This window comes from Peromyscus maniculatus, chromosome 18 (genome assembly GCF_049852395.1).
Source record: "Peromyscus maniculatus bairdii isolate BWxNUB_F1_BW_parent chromosome 18, HU_Pman_BW_mat_3.1, whole genome shotgun sequence".
NCBI classification, from domain to species: Eukaryota; Metazoa; Chordata; class Mammalia; order Rodentia; family Cricetidae; genus Peromyscus; species Peromyscus maniculatus.
The window spans coordinates 31,378,491-31,395,649 of NC_134869.1; the positions used below are offsets into that span (position 1 = coordinate 31,378,491).

The following is a 17,159-nucleotide window of genomic DNA, read 5'->3' on the forward strand; positions in this document are numbered from 1 at the left end:
AGCATTCTAATCTTTAAAAATTATTTCTATCACTCATATTTTTTACTTCCTAAAGTAACAGGATCTTTTCAGGCTGTTTTCATTTCTTTCTCACTTACTAATTGAATAAAGATGTTTACAGACACATGTGTGTTTCTGCCCACATAATGTCACTCAGACTGAGTACCTGTATACCACTCAATACTGAATAGGATGTCACAGCTATGATAATTCAGTCCTCTTGAAGACGCCTCTAAATTTTCTCACACACACTCCATAATAAGTCTCTCCCTGCATGTCTTCTTAGCATGATTTCCTGGCACATTTCCTGTTTGCTATTCAAAGCCACCTCAACATCTACAAAACCATCACCATTCTCTTCATTGTTATCAAGAAAAACAGTGATGATTAAGCAAAACTGTTAGGATCAGGATACATATCCGTTTGCTAAAGCATCTATTTGTGTGTCAAATGCTTTTGGACAGTTTCATGCATTTGCAGTGCCTAACATGGAATCTTCTGAAAACCACATTCAGGTGTTGACTTAAGTCACTGCGTATAAGACTCGGGTTGGAACATGTGCACAATACAGAATTGTTGGACATTTGATACCTTGTCCCACTTCCATAAATACATCTGTCAGGGTGAGACTAAGTTTCTGGAGACAGACTTTCAGTGGATTGTCACTGGGAAGCCCAAGGGAACTGGGTGATGAGATAGAGAATGTTTGTGCTTTCTGCTGTGAATTTGAAGCCTCTGTGTCCCGGTAAACATTCCCAGCTGTTTATGTGAATAGTTTATGTGCAGAATGTACCTTTACTGTCTCCTCAATTCAAACAGCAGTTAACTTAGGTCTTTTAAGTTACTATAACTTCAGTTTTTTCTTTGCCCCTTACTAAGTTGTCATGTATTTTTTTTATATTCTCTATTAAAAAATGCAAGACCCCTTGTATCCAAAGGCATTCTCTTACATATTTTAATATATGAATCTTCCATACTAAGTAAGTAATTTATTTGTAATGGGTAATAACCACATGCTTTGTTTGGGAGTTCATATATGACATCCATGATATATTTGTTAGCATGAAAGATATACATTAGGGATAAAGCAATTATTATACTATGCTTTTATTGTTTGCATATATGCATACAGAGGTACAGAAATATATTTCTCACTATATCCCTGAATGGATATATAATAGTTTGAGCTGGGCGGTGATGGCACACGCCTTTAATCCCAGCATTCGGAGGCAGAGGCAGGAGGATCTTTGTGAGTTCGAGGCCAGCCTGGTCTACAGAGCGAGATCCAGGAAAGGCACAAAGCCTCACAGAGAAACCCCATCTTGAAAAACAAACAAACAAAAAAAATAGTTTGAGATTGCATAAAATTTGATTCCACTATTGCAATAATAAATTATTATTTTGAACATGGATATAGAATGAAAAAAAAAAAGGAAGAAGGAAAGGAAAAGGCAAGATTGCACCTGGGATTGGAGGAGGAGAAAGTTTACTGTAAACATATGGGGCAACATAGTCAGAGGCACGAATATCTGGGAGAGTCCAGAGTGAACATGACCAAGGCTGAGCTGAGCCATATGGGAGAGGGGGAAGGGGAAGAAGGGAGAGAGGAAGACCAGATGCAGCAGCCAGGAGGCCAAAGGTACAAGGAGTACATGAGTGAACAAAATGTCTGGATTATATAGGGAATAACATCTGGGGGAAGGGCAGCCCAGCCCCTGGGCTGGAGAGTTCAGGGTAGAGGATGTGGTTATGCCATGATCCATACCCAGTAACAGGTAGGGACTGAGGGATACCTGGAGAACCTAGTGGCCAGTTCCAGCTTTGATGTTTTAAATAAGCACTTCAACTGTTTGTCCTGGGCTTGGAACTTAACTGATGTCAATTCTAAATTCTTAGGAGGTGATGTAGTCATACATATGTGTAGCCCTACATATGATATGCTGCTATCAGAAAAGCATTATTTTCACCAATGTCTTATCTTTTCATTAGTAAATAGTAGTGATTATGAATTAAAATCTGTTGAATTGTACACTTTCCAGTTTCCCAGTGAAGGAAACCAACTGATACCGGTGTAGTCTTCAAATGTGACATAGTTTTCAGCTGTCAAAAGATCGGAGAGTGGATAAAGCGATAGAACAGCTACAGGAGCATGTGTGGAAGCTCAGGGGCTTGTAAGATCTCAGAATAGTCCGGTCATTTATAGGACTTTAACTACAGACAGTAGATGGCAGGGTCTTTGCTTTACAGTGTTTTGTTCTTGCCTTAAGAACATGCATTATCTCCTGGGTGCCACAAACCTCAGAGCTCCTAGCTTCTCTTCTTGGCTTGGTGTACCCTTCACCACTATTCACTTTTTTATCTTAATAAACATTCCCTGGAAAACAGTGTATGCTGTATTTCAAACATGTATCCGCAAAAGGTTGAGGCAAGGGTTTTTGTATAGTCAAAGGATCAAATTCATTAGTTTTTGTTCAGATCTTAAAAACAATTGAGGCCCGGAACTAACTTCTAAAATAGAATGTTGGTCATATTCAAAGTAAGCATCATGACAACAGGGCTGAAAACACCAAATGTGTCTTGTGTTTTAACATTCAAGCTTTGCCCCTGTCATTAAGAGAGTAAAGGTGTTGGAGAAGGGCATATTCAAAAGTCAGATTTAGATCTCAGAATGCATGATTATGTATGAATACGTGAGCCGTTCTCTTGCTAAATGGAAGCAATATCAGCTGATAACACAGTTCAACTTAGTTGATTAACAAGTGTTCAAATCTTGGTGAATAAATGTTGGAGAAAATTATTTTTAAAAATTAATGTTTCACTCAATGAAATCAAAGGGGGGATTTCCATATGTGTCTCAAAGGAAGAAGGAATCCTGTGATTCTGTGTCATCCCTCATTAAACACTTGCAAGGGCTTACTGGTGCTTTAAAAACAACCACAAGCATCTCCTTCCATATTACCTAACAAGTGATCTTTGCTGTACTTCAGGCATGAACTCCTTGAAGAAGCTCGTAGAAAAGGATTACCTTTTGCCCAGTGGGATGGACCCACTGTGGTCGCTTGGCTGGAGGTAAGCAAAGCAAGCCAAAGACTTGGCTTCAGTCAATCATTGCTGATTTGATTGTTGGAGACAGATAAAGACCGATTTCTGAAATCAAAGCTTCCCTGTATCATATCAGTTCTCATAAAGGAAACACATACATGTCTATGGACTTATGATGATGGAGATGGCACAGATTCTTTCTTGCAATGGAACAGAACAGAACACACAATGGTGTAACCAGAAGTGTCCCCACATCCTGTCCTCTTCATGTTCTGTCCTTATTCGTAGGAGGATAAATAATTACTGCCATGCTTTGGGGGTTTTGAGGAACTATCACCTCCTGTCCATCAGCCCTCATCAGTAAGAAAGAAAAAAATAACTAAAAACAAATTCTTTACTCACTGAAGTAAATGCTGATGAGCTGTCTGAAATTGTATTCCTTTGTGTATAATTAATTTCCTAAAATGGCTATGGACTGGCTCAGTTTCGACTGTTGTGAATAAACAAAAGGCTGAGACCTATGTTTCCTCCTTTGTCTAAATCACATAAGAATTCAGGTTACATTATGATTATTAAGTTGATTGATTAATCAATTGATTAAATTTAGTTAGCTATAACAAGAACAGCATTCAGTGTTTCCTCTACAATTCAATGCTGTAGAAAATAAAGCAATATATGACAGGATGAAGGGAAACACTCTGACAGTGAGGGAAAGGCATATTTGACTCCAGGTTGGCTCCGTGTTACAAACCAGTAGCACCGACTGATCTTGGCATTCACTTCTCCTAGGTGGTCCAGTTGCAGCCCCTAGGATAGTGGACATCAGGGGAAAGTACTGAGGATTTTCTTGACTGCCCAAGACAATAGTATACATTGAAACAATTAGAGTTTATAAAGTAACTTAACTTTATCTTTATATCATATTCAGATTCAAGTAAATACCAGGTGAAGAAAAAAATTAAAGCTTATTTTGCTTTAAAAATATTCACTTAGACAGGTAGATATAAAAGCATGCTTTTTAGGTTAGTTTCCTTTCTTGGACTGACTGAAATAAGTCTGTGTTTTGCTTTTATTATATTCTTTCAAAGTAATTAATTACTGAAGTTACCTCTTCAAACCTATCTTTTAAGTTACTATGTCAAAAAAAAAAAACCCTTTGAGTACTAGAGGAAAGGTTTAAAAAAATCACATCTCAACAATGACAGGGATTCTTTGTTCAGATGTCATTAAAATTTCAATAAAATGAGCTATGATTTGACAGAGAGTTGGTTGCTATTTTGACAAAGGATGAACAAATCCTTCAGATTAAAAACAAAAACAAACAAACAAAAAAAAACAAAACAAAGAGATTTACTGACACTAATGTCCTGGGAAACAACAGTCAGTGAAGCTGGAGCTAATTAAACATATCCTGGGTGCTGAAATTGCTCCTCATGTGTTTCCTAATGTGACTCAAATCACAAAATGGAATAAACAAGATGAACAAGCATGCTGAGCCCTTGAATGGGAGCCCTTAACTTTTATCTCCTTTTCCCTCCTCCTGGTGTGCAAAGCCTATAAAGAATCAAGTGTGGGAGGCAATCTACTCATTCCCACATCATTTATCCACCTCAAAAACTCTTCAGTGTCTAATCACAGATGACACTTGTAACAATGGATTGGCAACATTTGTGTAATGTTAAGCAGAGTGAAAATTCAAACATCTTAAATGATGGCTAGGAAATCATTAGGGGTGAGTGAAGGTATGTAGATGCTGAGTTATCTTAAAGAGTTTTAGTTTATGCACCAAGAAAGATGGCCAATCATCTGTAACCTCTAGTGTCATCATCAATTTAAGCCTAATCTTAATGTTCTTCCCTTTCTGAAACTCAGCATGGACCATACAATAACTACTATATCTTGTTCAGAATTCAAAAGGAGAATTATAATGTGCTGATTAAATAAAGACCATTTAAGCTACCTACTCATTGGAACTTATGGATCAGTTCTTGTCATTATACACAAGCAGAAATTTGCTACCTATCCCTAATAATTGATATCAGTGTAGCTCTAACCACAATATCTCAATCTCAAATTAATTGCTAACTAATTGTTGTGTGGAACATATACTCAACGTCTTTATATATCTATCTCTCTAGTCAAAACTGGTAACATTTATCTCATGAAGTTGTAAATGACAGATAAATTTATATGTGCAAAATCAATCTCGACTATCTAGAGGACCTAGAAAGATACTAAAACGATATATTAGTTAGCTTTCCTGTTGGTGTGAAAAAATAACGAACAAAAGCAACTGAAAGAAGGAAGGATTTCTTTGGGCTCCCATTTTGAATGTGCAGTCAATTATAGAAAGGAAGGCAGGAAGGCTAGAAGGGACGCACATATGGCAGAAGGATTGTAAAGCTGCTGGTCCAGTGCACCATCAATCAGGAAGCAGAGGAAGACAATGCTAATGTTCAGCTTGCTTGTGGGTCTTTATTATTCTGAAACTGCTGCTTACCGGTTGTTCTACCCACATTCAGTGTGGTCTGTTTTGCTTAGTTATACCTTTCTGGAAATTTCTTCACAGACATGCCCAGATGTGTGCTTCACAGGAGAGTCTAAAATCCCGCCAAGTTGTAATGAAGATTCAACCATGGCAGATAATCACTAAGATTATTCTAACCTCTATATTTTTTTCCAACCCAACAGCTCTGGTTGGGAATGCCTGCTTGGTACGTGGCAGCCTGCAGAGCCAATGTGAAAAGTGGAGCCATCATGTCGGCTCTCTCGGACACGGAAATCCAGAGGGAGATTGGAATCAGCAACCCTCTGCATCGTTTAAAGCTCAGACTAGCTATCCAGGAGATGGTGTCCCTCACGAGTCCCTCAGCTCCTCCTACATCTCGCACGGTGAGTCAATGCGCACCCCTCTTTCCCTGCAGCTCACCTCACAGCGACCTAAGCTCACAGAGCATATTTCAGTGTCAGAATGAGTTTCAGAGTCATCTTAAAGAGATGTGACTTGCCCTTCATTAACCGTGCTGCTATTTCGAATAGGTTTTTTAATCCAGGAGCTCTAATTCCTATCAGATTCAAGAGCTGCCACCAAGATGGACTTCAGAGCTTGCATGTAAATGAGAGTTTAGAATTTCCTCCCAAGCTGAAAGATCCCAAAACTTACTGAATTTCATAAACTCCTTTTTATTTTATTTTATTTTGTTTTGTTTTTAGTGAAATCTGGCATCTTCTTGGAATTATCCCAAAGGATTACAGGTTTCTGAAGATGTACTGGTTAATTTATTACTGATAAAAAATATTTCATGTTAAAAATTGTGCATGACTTGATATTTTATAAATACAAATTGGAATGTTCTTGAATTTTCTACCCATTTACAATCCCTTTAATAACTGTATCCATAAACTAGCATTATGAAATAACAGAATGAAAAGGACACTCAATATCATCAAGAAATATTCTCAAATGATATTTTATTCCACTATTTAGTAAGTTTTTGATGATAAATGTATAATCTCTTGCGTTAACTAGATTTCTCCAGCCTCACATCTTACACAACATAGCAAAATATGAGAAAATAAAATAAATTGGTGTAGAAAAGTGGTATTGCTCTATTGCAGCTTTCGGGCACAAAACTGACGTCAATGTATTTTTTAAGATGGCCTTAGGTTACCTTAAAAAGTTTTATTTGAGTCTGCTATATTTACCACCACCCCCAAGTATACTAGATTCCAAAGGCAGAAACACATGGTAAGATTTCAAAGAGGTGTATATTTCTTGTATAATTACATTTTAGTTGCTTCCTCGATGTAGTGTAAGAAATATATATGTAATTTCTACTTACAATATTATTTTAAGTAGATAAGAATGTACTCTGCTAATATATTCCAGCTAAAGGTAATTTAGAATATACTTGTAGTAATATTTGAGGCCATTAAAATTCTTATTATTGTAAACCAAATTCAGATCTGAAGGCTTTTATGAGTGTTTACAACTGAGAAAATAGCATTGTAATTGGATTATAGAGAGTTCTCTTCTCCCAGAAGTAAATACAGTATGAAGAAACATTTTATATATTCAAATCCTGCACAAATCAGTCCAGTCAGACTTCCAACTTCCAGGTTTAAAGAACAGGATATACTATCTCATTTAGTTAAGTTGCAAAAGCAAATCCCTTTCTTTGTGGAAACATGTTCTGAAAAAAAGCACATTTTTCCCTAAGATGTTTACCCTGAAGCATGTTGAATTACAGATTAAAGATAAAACTACATGGAGTTGTTTCAAAAGCAGACAAAAATGAGGACTGCTTAAGATACTCAGAATTTAGCTGCAGTTTGCCTCGAAAGCTTATTGTGTTATTGTTGTTGTCCCTACAACATTTTCCCACTCCAGGGTCACAAGACCTCCCCAATACACCTCTCACTTATTGATTTCTGAAAAGCTTTTTGATAAAAACCCAACAATCTATGTTTCTTTCCTACCATGCATTAACATTTTGTATACATTTAAACATCTTTTTCTAAACGATCTCTTTTCTTGGCTCATCTTAGACTAGACTAAACAAGGATAATGCCAGTGTTTTCCCAAGGCCTTAAAACTGTCATCAGGTACATTGTAATTATTCTAAATATTCACCTAAAACATAAACATTGCAGGGCTGAGCAATGTTTCAATGGATAATGCTCTTGCCATGTGACCTTGGGGACAGAGATTTAGATCCGCAGACCCAGGTTAAAAAAAAAAAAAAAAAAAGAACTCGAGGTTTTTTGTCACACTTTTAAGCCCTGTACTGGGAGACAAAGATGGGAAATGGAGGAGGGAGCCCAGCGGAACCTCTAAGTTCATAGTTCAGCAAGAAACCATGCCTCAAAAAAGTGCAACACCATAAAGGGAGACACCGAAGCCCAAATATGTATATATACACACATGCATACCATTGACACAAGAGCATATGCACACATATGCACGTGTGCACACACACACACACAAACACACTTGCACACACAGTCATTATAGAACATGTTTCCCAGTTATACAGATGATATAAACTCTACAGAGCTCTGAATTCTGCCCCCCAGAAAATTATAGTAAAAAAGGCATGTTGAATAGTGAGTTCAGTATGAGCTGAAATTGTTTAATTTCTACATGTGAGACAAACGCAGAGTATAAAAAAAGAATCTTTTTTATTAATTTTTCATTAACTTTTTCATAGGAACTTGTTTGTCCTTTTTTCCTTATTGTCGTACATAGTACTTTGTGATTTCCTTTCATAATTAGTAATGTATCATAAATATATTTCTCAAGTATTAAAATATAAATTTAATCTTTCCATCTCTTCTTTACAGAGATAATATAATTTATACAAACATCACTACCAAAATATTTAATTCATTTCATAATTCCAGTATGTGCAAAATATGTACATGTACATACATTATTGCATAAAATGTGTTTATAGCCACATTGTATACGGACAATTTATTTTCTTAACATATTAAATGTCAAACCATGTTGCCATTCCCCCTGTCTTAGCCACTAGTTATCTCACTGCTTATATTTAAATTTTTAAATTACTCGTAAACTTAATGGTTTAATCTATTCTGGTAGCTGTCTGAGCATTTCCGAAAATTTTCAGTGTTCCCATTGAATTAAAGGGATAGTTGCCTTTTTACTAATGATCTAAAGCTCTTTAATCATAGGGCTTATATGCATTAAGCAATATACTGATGCAAAATGCATATTGCAAGTAGAGTTGTGCCTCTTAAAATTACTCTACTGCATTTATTTTCTTCCTTGTACTCCATCTTCACAGAACCATTTGCCCATTTATATTTCAAATGCCGTTTGCTTTGAAAAACAAAAATTTCACATAAAATTCTATTCAAAAATATACCAGGGGCTGGAGAGTCAGTAATCCAAATCACTGATCTGTGGATCACCTGCACACATACATGTGTCCACAAACATACACAACTTTAAGATCATGCCAGAAGATTTAAATAGTAAATTTTAAGTTACTTTACTTTGTAATTCACCTATAAAGTGAACAATACTTCAAAGTGACAGAGTTAATAACAAAATGTATATATATATGAATAGTCTGAGGTCTGGACAGTTGATTTCTTATAATGTTGACAGTCGGAAAACTATTTCCCCTGATTAACTTTTGGGAGTTATACTTTGAGTTCATGTAATATTTATTTTCCTGCCATAGCTTCTTCCTGAATGATTTAATTAGGTACGGACTAGAATTCATAACATCCTTTAGGATTTTTCCTCCTAAGTCTCACTTAATAATGCCTTGTAAGTATTCTACCCAGTCTTCACTTAAACAAGCCAAGAAAAGCTCAAAGTTTAAGGAAGCTTGCATTATCAGTGCCAACCTCGCTTTCCCATGACTTTGAAAATGAATACTTCCTTAAATTTAGCCTCATGGACCAGCTTTACCTCCTCATCCTAGTCGGCTCTTGTGTTATGATTTAATCCAGTATGAAATATGTACTTTGTCCTTCTTGAGACATGGAGAATTTGATGTTCAAAAACATTTTGCCATCATTCTAGGGCAATTACTGAAAAGTGGCAATACAGGAACTCAGGCTTCTAGCATAGTAATTTGAAATGCACTTGGGACCTTATTAATCACCTGCTAGATGATGTTGGCCACTGAGATGGATAGTAATATTTATTTCATGGATCACATCTATTTGAGAATTGAGCATAAACTGCTATGGTAGTAAGCTTCTCAGAGAGCCGCAGATTCTTTGATGTTGTTCCTTATTCTTGTCCAAACCACTACTAGTATGTCCTTCAACCTCGTTTTCAAGACCAAGATACTTTTGATTGTTCATAGCCTCCTAAACAAGCTGTTCTGCTCATCTCTGAAGCATTGAACCTGTAACTGACACTCAGATGAGAACTGTGTCCTCTGAAGGTACTAGGGAGAAATTAAATTGATTGACTAATTTACTTACTGGATGTGAGGCTGATTACTGAATAAACCCATTAAAACTTCAGCTATTCTGGAATGGTAGTTCATGTATTTAATCACAGGACTCAAGAGACAGAGGCAGGTGAACTCTATGAGTTCAAGATCAGCCTAGAATACTTGGTGAGATATAGGTCAGGAGGGACTTCAGAGTGAGATACTGTCGACAAACACATGATTACAAACAAACAAACAACCCCAAGCCTCAACTACTGATTACTTGAATGGACTGTAGAGAAGCTATTTAGTGTTTTTGTTTCACAAAATTATATGGCAAATTTTTTTTTTTGCAAATGTATGCATCATGGACTGTGGAGATGGTTCAGTGTTGAAGTGTGCTCACTATATAATTATGAGTTTTATGATCCAAGCACTCACATAACAAACCAGGAATTTTGCACATGTTTTAAACTCCTCTAATGGGCACAGAGCAGAGAATCATTAGAGCATGCTGACATCCAACCTTGCCAAGAATGTTCAAGCCTCATGTTCAGGGAAAGACTGTGCCTCAAAGGAACAGGACAAAAAGAGACAGAGGAAGACACTCAAAACTTTCATCTGACCTTTGCACCCAACTGCACAGACACTGAAAATATGTGTCTACATCATGCTCACACACACTCTGTCTCACACACACAAGAGAAAGTAAAGAAAAGCCCATTTTAAGAAAGTACCTTGTACATTTCACATGAAATGTAACTTCTTAATATGCAACTTCCAAAAGTTTGGCAATCCTGTTTCCACAAATTGCCCTGGAATTATGCTCATTTTGCAGGTGAAGATAATTATATAACCATAGCTTCTAGAATCTTACCAACCCCAGAATACTTTGGGTACCAACCAATGCAGAATTTCAGAAAACTGGTGGAACATTTCTGCTCCATTAGAGATAATACGGGTAAAGGTCATTATAGGAAGAGCAAGATCATCATTATTTGGAGTCAGAATCAATGGAGAAGCTTTATAAGTCAGAGTTAGTGAGACTTTCAATGATATGAGTGACTCTTGCATTGTAAATTTGTTCCACAACTGTGTAATTTTATTCTATAGGAAAAATTGGCTATATCTAAATTCTGCAGCAGTCAAGTTTGAGAATTCTGTGCAAATATATGATATTTAGCACTCTTAACATTTCTGATTTATTTAAAATTAAGAATCTTCACAGTATAAGTCTTTGTTATAGAAATATGTTTGTGCATATTATTATATATAACATAGATATAAGAATAATATGTATGATTCACTAATATATAATTTATGTAAGATTTCTTTCATACCAAAGGATACTCATTTTACTTTCCATATAATTATTTCTAAATTTATATCAAAATATATTATTCATTATCTATGAGGAAAGTCAAACATGGTATTAGGTGAAGTGTAGAACATTCCATGAGTAGCTTGTAATATTTGGATATTGCCTTTTCTGCTCCTTCTAAAACAAAGAACCAGTAAGTGTTATGATTTGGAGAAATTGGCATACATATTTCCTGGAAAAAAATTGTGAAATTTCATGTGGAGTGGTATCCAGTGGAAGGAACCTTAATATTATGGTCCCCATGAGAATAAGCAGATTTTAAATTTAAATTATCAATTATATTGTATAGAAAGATAATACTAGATTCTTTGGCTAGAGAGGGGATAAAAAGGAGAGACTTTCCAAAAGAACAGTGCATTATATTAAAAAAAATCAGTTTATTCTGTGTTTCTCTGCCATGGCATGGGTGTGACGCTGGGGCAAAGCTCTCAGCTCACAAACACAAGGAAAACATATTATAATGGTGTCTTTGTTACCCCTCTGGTGCTCACACATCAAGTGAAAAGAGAAATAATTTGCCTTGTCTTACAGTTTCAGAGGGATACAGTCCATTGTGGTGGGGAAGGCATGGCAGCAGGCAGGGAAACATGGTGGCGAGAACAGGAAGCAGATGAGCTTTTCCCGTACTTAGGAAGCACATGTAGACAGAAGTGGACCACATGGCCTGACCACAGTGACTCAGTTTTCCAATAAAGTTCTACCTCCTAAAGGTTCCACAATCCTTCCTCATCTTTGTCGCCATTTGGAGACTAATTGTTCAAAGACATGGGCCCATGGAAGACATCTCACGTTCAAACTACAACAAATGGTTATAAGATATGACTGAATAATAAGGAAATGAATGTTTGGGAATTTGACAGTATTGATGAGGCTGAGAAATTGCTTTATTAAATCAATAGTATCTCAAAATAATGTTTCAGGTCTTTTTCCTCTCCAAGAATGCAGGGAATGCATTTTTCAAACACTCTGTGAGGTTTACATCTTCTCTGTAACAGTCAGTCTACTCTTTCCCAGGACATTGATGAATAAAAGTATGTGAATGAAATTCCCTTGATAAACAACTCATATATTGAGTCAACCCCTTATAAGAAAAAGAGCAATGCTACAATATCTTATGGTTAGTTTGTCACTTTATAAAATTGAACCTGATGACTACATTCTTTTGGAACATGAAATTTTTCCAAAGCATTATTTTATTTAATAGCCAAAGACCTGTTAGAATATGAGCATCATAGCATGTCTCTGTCCGATTAGTCCCTTGAGAAACCGAAAAAGTGGCTCTAGAGTGTCAACTCATGATGCATGTGTAGAGCAGGACTGATGTAGTGTATGCAATGCTGTTGATTGACAGAGGTGCCTCCTTTCTCTCTACCCTGGTTTCCCCTCCATGGATGACACTGCTTCCTTTGGGCTTCTCTCTAGCCTTCAGGCAATGTCTGGGTGACCCATGAAGAAATGGAAAACCTTGCAGCTCCAGCAAAAACGGTTAGTCTTTGTTGAACCCAAACAAAAGTGTTTATACATAGAAAAAAGAAAAAACAGAAATTGATATACTATAAACCAAAGAAATGAGGTGTGTTATATAGTTACACACAGAGATAACTGATGTTTTGATTATATATTTACTCTAGTATACTTGTTTGACAACTGAAAATGAAACAGTTAGATTGTCATGTGCTTCTTATCCTAAGTGTCTATGATCCACTGTTGTAATATGCAAATAGTAATAAATAATTTATTAAAATTTAGGGACACTGGAAATTTGGTATTTAATACCTCTTAGCACATGGTCATAGGAATATATATTACTAAATCAGTTGTAGAAAAGCTTATGTTGAATTATCACTTTTAATGTAATTATGTAGTTTCTTGGGCTATATCATATCACATGTAGACTTCTAGGAAAAAATATTGAAGTGTTGTTATATTCATTTGGCTTTTAAAAGCACCGTTTGAAATGACTTCAAGGATTCTAATCACCAGCTTTAAAAATGTGATGTTTTTACAGAGTCATTTTTTTAATGGAAAGGATCAAATTTGGACACACCATGTATTTTACCTCTTCATTTTAAAGTACTTTCACCTAAATTCCCATTAAAATTTTTGCTTATCTATAATGTAATGGTGTAAAGGTAGCAATGCAAAGTCACATGCTAATTTGCATTTTTACTTGCATCCTTCTGTTTTCTTGGTTGGCTGTTTGGGGGTATGTTTGTCCCCTAAGCTTTGAGAGAAAGATAGTTATTCATTTTATTAATTTCTGGTCTGTAAACTATTTACATTATACATAGGAACATATAATTATGTTTGTACTAAATTTGGAAATTTATATAAAATCAAAAATAGATCAAATTTTTACAGAACTCATAACTCCAGTGTGTTTATGTGTATTTAAATGAGAGTTAATTAAAACTCTGTTGTGTGCTCTTTATCTGAGAAATTGAATGACTGTAAGTATACGCATGTCTGCTTATGTCATGGTACTTAACATACTATATTACAATTATGCTTCTGGTAGAATTTTTTCAATAGTCACTTGAAATTAATTTATGTTTACCTGCTTTATTAATCACTTCCTGCTGCTAACCCAGAAAGAATCTGAGGAAGGAAGCTGGGCCCAGGTAGGAAACGCATATGCTTTAAGACATAGTGAAATATGCAATATAAATTAGGAAACTACTGTAGGTCATAATATTTGAAAGAATCACTTATCTTAGCAATTAGACTGCTATATATACTTAAATCAGTATTATACTTAATATTATAGGTGCTTTGTTATACACCATGTTTTGTAACTAAGATGATTATCATTTCATAGTTAGTATCTACAACAGGGTAATTTTTCTTCCTCCAAAGATGGATCTATAACTTGAATTTCTCTGAAATTACTCTGTAATATATGTAACCAAGGTATATATTCATACAATTTGAAACTCTGGGAAAAATCTCACAAAGACTTTTTGTAAAGCATTGGCCTGTATGATTTCAGGCGTCATGTGCAGTATTTGGGGGGTTGGTGCAAGAATGACAGATGTCAGCACAGCAAGTGTAAGATGAGGACAATCCCAATTATTAAATTGATCACAGGAGACAGAAATTTATATTAAATAATATAGTGCACATTTTCTTCAGCATTTCTACAAGTTGGACAACTGAGAGAATAAATTTAGAAATAAGTAAAATTTGGTGCCTTTATAAGGATCTATATTTAAGCATGCTGTAGCATAGGTTACAGTCAATTTTAACACTGAAACAAATTTCATAATTCTTAAAAAAAAGAACATCCAAATTCTTGCAATATTTACATAGTATAATTAGAACTGTGAATTGATAGCACAATTATTTACTAAATAGACAACTCTCTAAAATCAATATCCTTTAAATGATTAATAATATACTTCCTTTAAATTTTCTCAAAAATGATCTTTTTGTAAAAATTGAGTTTAGTAATGATAGTTCATATGACTTTTTATTTTACCTGTTTGAACACTATATGGGAAGATGGGTTCTTACTTTTCAAAAAGAATTAGCTTATCTGTCTTAGTTTTTGCTCAAGTCTGCTTTACACACATAGTCTAAATTGACTGATTTCTGGCCAAGGGTTCCTCTAGGAACCTAATGGAATGCTCAATATATTCTCTTCCCCATAGTATAATGCTGACTACATGTCAGCATGCTGTCTTTCAACCTCCCTGTTTTTCCTTTATTTGTTTACTAAGGTTTATCTTTCACATCAGGGTTTGCTATGACATGAGGACAATAGCTATAGAATCATTGATGGAGGGAAGTGGGGCAATACTTGAAGAATAAAAGAAATAAAAAATTCTAGCAGTATAGAAATGGAATCTTTAGGTTTAAAATGCATGCCATACCTCTAGCTATATTGTTGATTTTTTTTACTAACAAGACACATATTTGGACAAAATTTATTGTTTTAAAATACACAATGAAGCTACTTATTTTTACAGGCAAATGTTCTAACAAATTATGCAGAGTTTGTCTTGTGCTAGAGTAAATAAAATACATTCAGGTTAAATGTTATCTCTTTTTTGTTTTGACACATGTATCATAGTGATGAAATTTCAGTTATAATAATTGCTAATATCCTCCATTTACCATCTCATTTTATTGGTTAAGAAACTTGACTGCTATAAAACAATTCCAGTGTCCGGTCTTTCTACAGACCCTGGCTTACGGAGATATGAACCACGAATGGATTGGAAACGAATGGCTGCCCAGCCTGGGGTTGCCTCAGTACAGAAGTTACTTTATGGAATGCTTGGTTGATGCACGAATGCTAGACCACCTCACCAAAAAAGATCTTCGTGTCCATTTAAAAATGGTGGATAGTTTCCATCGGTAGGTTTTCAGAAAAGAATGATGAAAGTGAAACCATAAACAATACGCAGCTAACACAAACAGTAAAAGGACGGTAGAAAGAAAATGTTCCTCAGTCTAAGTGTCTGTGTCACCTACATGCAACAAATGCTCAGGCAAAGACTGAAGGGTTTGCAAATGGAGAGCTGTGTTTGTATTATATGCTCGAAGTTTATGCAAAAGGTACATATACGAGTTGTTCTCATAGTGAGTACTTTCGCTTTTGCTTGATTGGATTTTTAAAAATAATCTTTTAAGTTTATATTAGAGAATTACTTATGAGGTAGAGAGATGGCTTAGTGGTTAAGAGTACTTGGTGCTCCCACAGAAATCTCAGATTCAGTTCCTAGCATCCATATGGTGGGTCACAACCATCATTAAGTCCAGTTCCCACTGATCTGATGCCCTCTTCTGATTGTCAGGGGTATCAAGCATGCACATGGTGCACACATATGCATGCTAGCAAAACACTCATGCATAAAAGAAAATGAAAAAAAACTAAGAACAAAACAAAAATTTTATGAAGATTAAATGAATATTTGTAGCTTTAAACTTTACAAAGCTATGTGATTATAAACTGTGTAACTTAAGGACATACTAAAAAAAATTCTTCTATGAGGGACATAATTGTCCTTTTGGTTCTTAAATAAATGTGAGTATTTTGGGTCATTAGCATATTAGTTCTTGAAAAACTACTGTTGTATGTTTTTGTTTAAAATCTGTCAAAATGTGATAATAAGGAATAAATCTTTCATTCAGATTATTTATATTCTGTCATTTATCAGGGCTTATGATGAATGATTTAACTGTTTGTTAAATACTGTGTTGTAGCCTGGTAGCCCCTCCTCTAGGTGGTGGAGGGAAAGAGGAAGGTATGGACATGTCATTTTATCTGGAGGTCTCCCATCCTCTCTATGTGTCCATATTTAGTCTTTCCTCTGCAAGTACACACTTCTATTGTCTGTGATTTTCCAAATTGTCTATTCTAATAAAAATAGATATTAATGTCTACTTGATGACATCATTTAAATTGGCTGTTCCATTTTAAAGGTCCCATCTCCATTCTGGATGATACGGGTAAAGGCTTCAGTATATGCATGTAGGGAGACATACGCTCATGTTCTTTTTTCTGGGATTTCAGATGCTTGTGTCATATTATGTAACACAGAAATGTATCGTGTGTGTGTGTGTGTGTGTGTGTGTGTGTGTGTGTATGTGTGTGTATGTGTGTGTATGTGTGTGTGTGTTATCTACTGCTAAACATTTAAGAAATTAATGGTAGTAGTCTAAGCTGGGTCATCCTTGTGGATTCCTGGGTCCCCATGGAACTTCCCTAGCACCCAACTTCTCCCTTTCCCCATGTCCTCTCTATCATGGTATCTCTTTATCACTCTCCCAACTCTCCCACTCTGTCCCTGTTCCGGCACAACCATCTCATT

The 17,159-nt window shown here is 35.5% G+C and overlaps 1 protein-coding gene across 18 annotated transcripts in view; it reads left to right on the forward strand.

Moving 5' to 3' along the window:
- Ppfia2 (PPFI scaffold protein A2) overlaps positions 1-17,159 on the forward strand; it is a 465,396-nt gene that overhangs the window by 429,607 nt on the left and 18,630 nt on the right. For 9 of the 18 annotated variants that reach the window (XM_076553855.1, XM_076553854.1, XM_042263595.2 and 6 more), the window contains 5 exons: positions 2,988-3,069; positions 5,734-5,934; positions 12,766-12,828; positions 13,935-13,964; positions 15,509-15,702. In XM_076553855.1, the coding sequence (XP_076409970.1) occupies positions 2,988-3,069; positions 5,734-5,934; positions 12,766-12,828; positions 13,935-13,964; positions 15,509-15,702 (570 nt within the window). The remainder of the gene's footprint in view (positions 1-2,987; positions 3,070-5,733; positions 5,935-12,765; positions 12,829-13,934; positions 13,965-15,508; positions 15,703-17,159) is intronic. The other 9 variants (XM_076553860.1, XM_076553856.1, XM_076553859.1 and 6 more) reach the window with 2 other exon arrangements.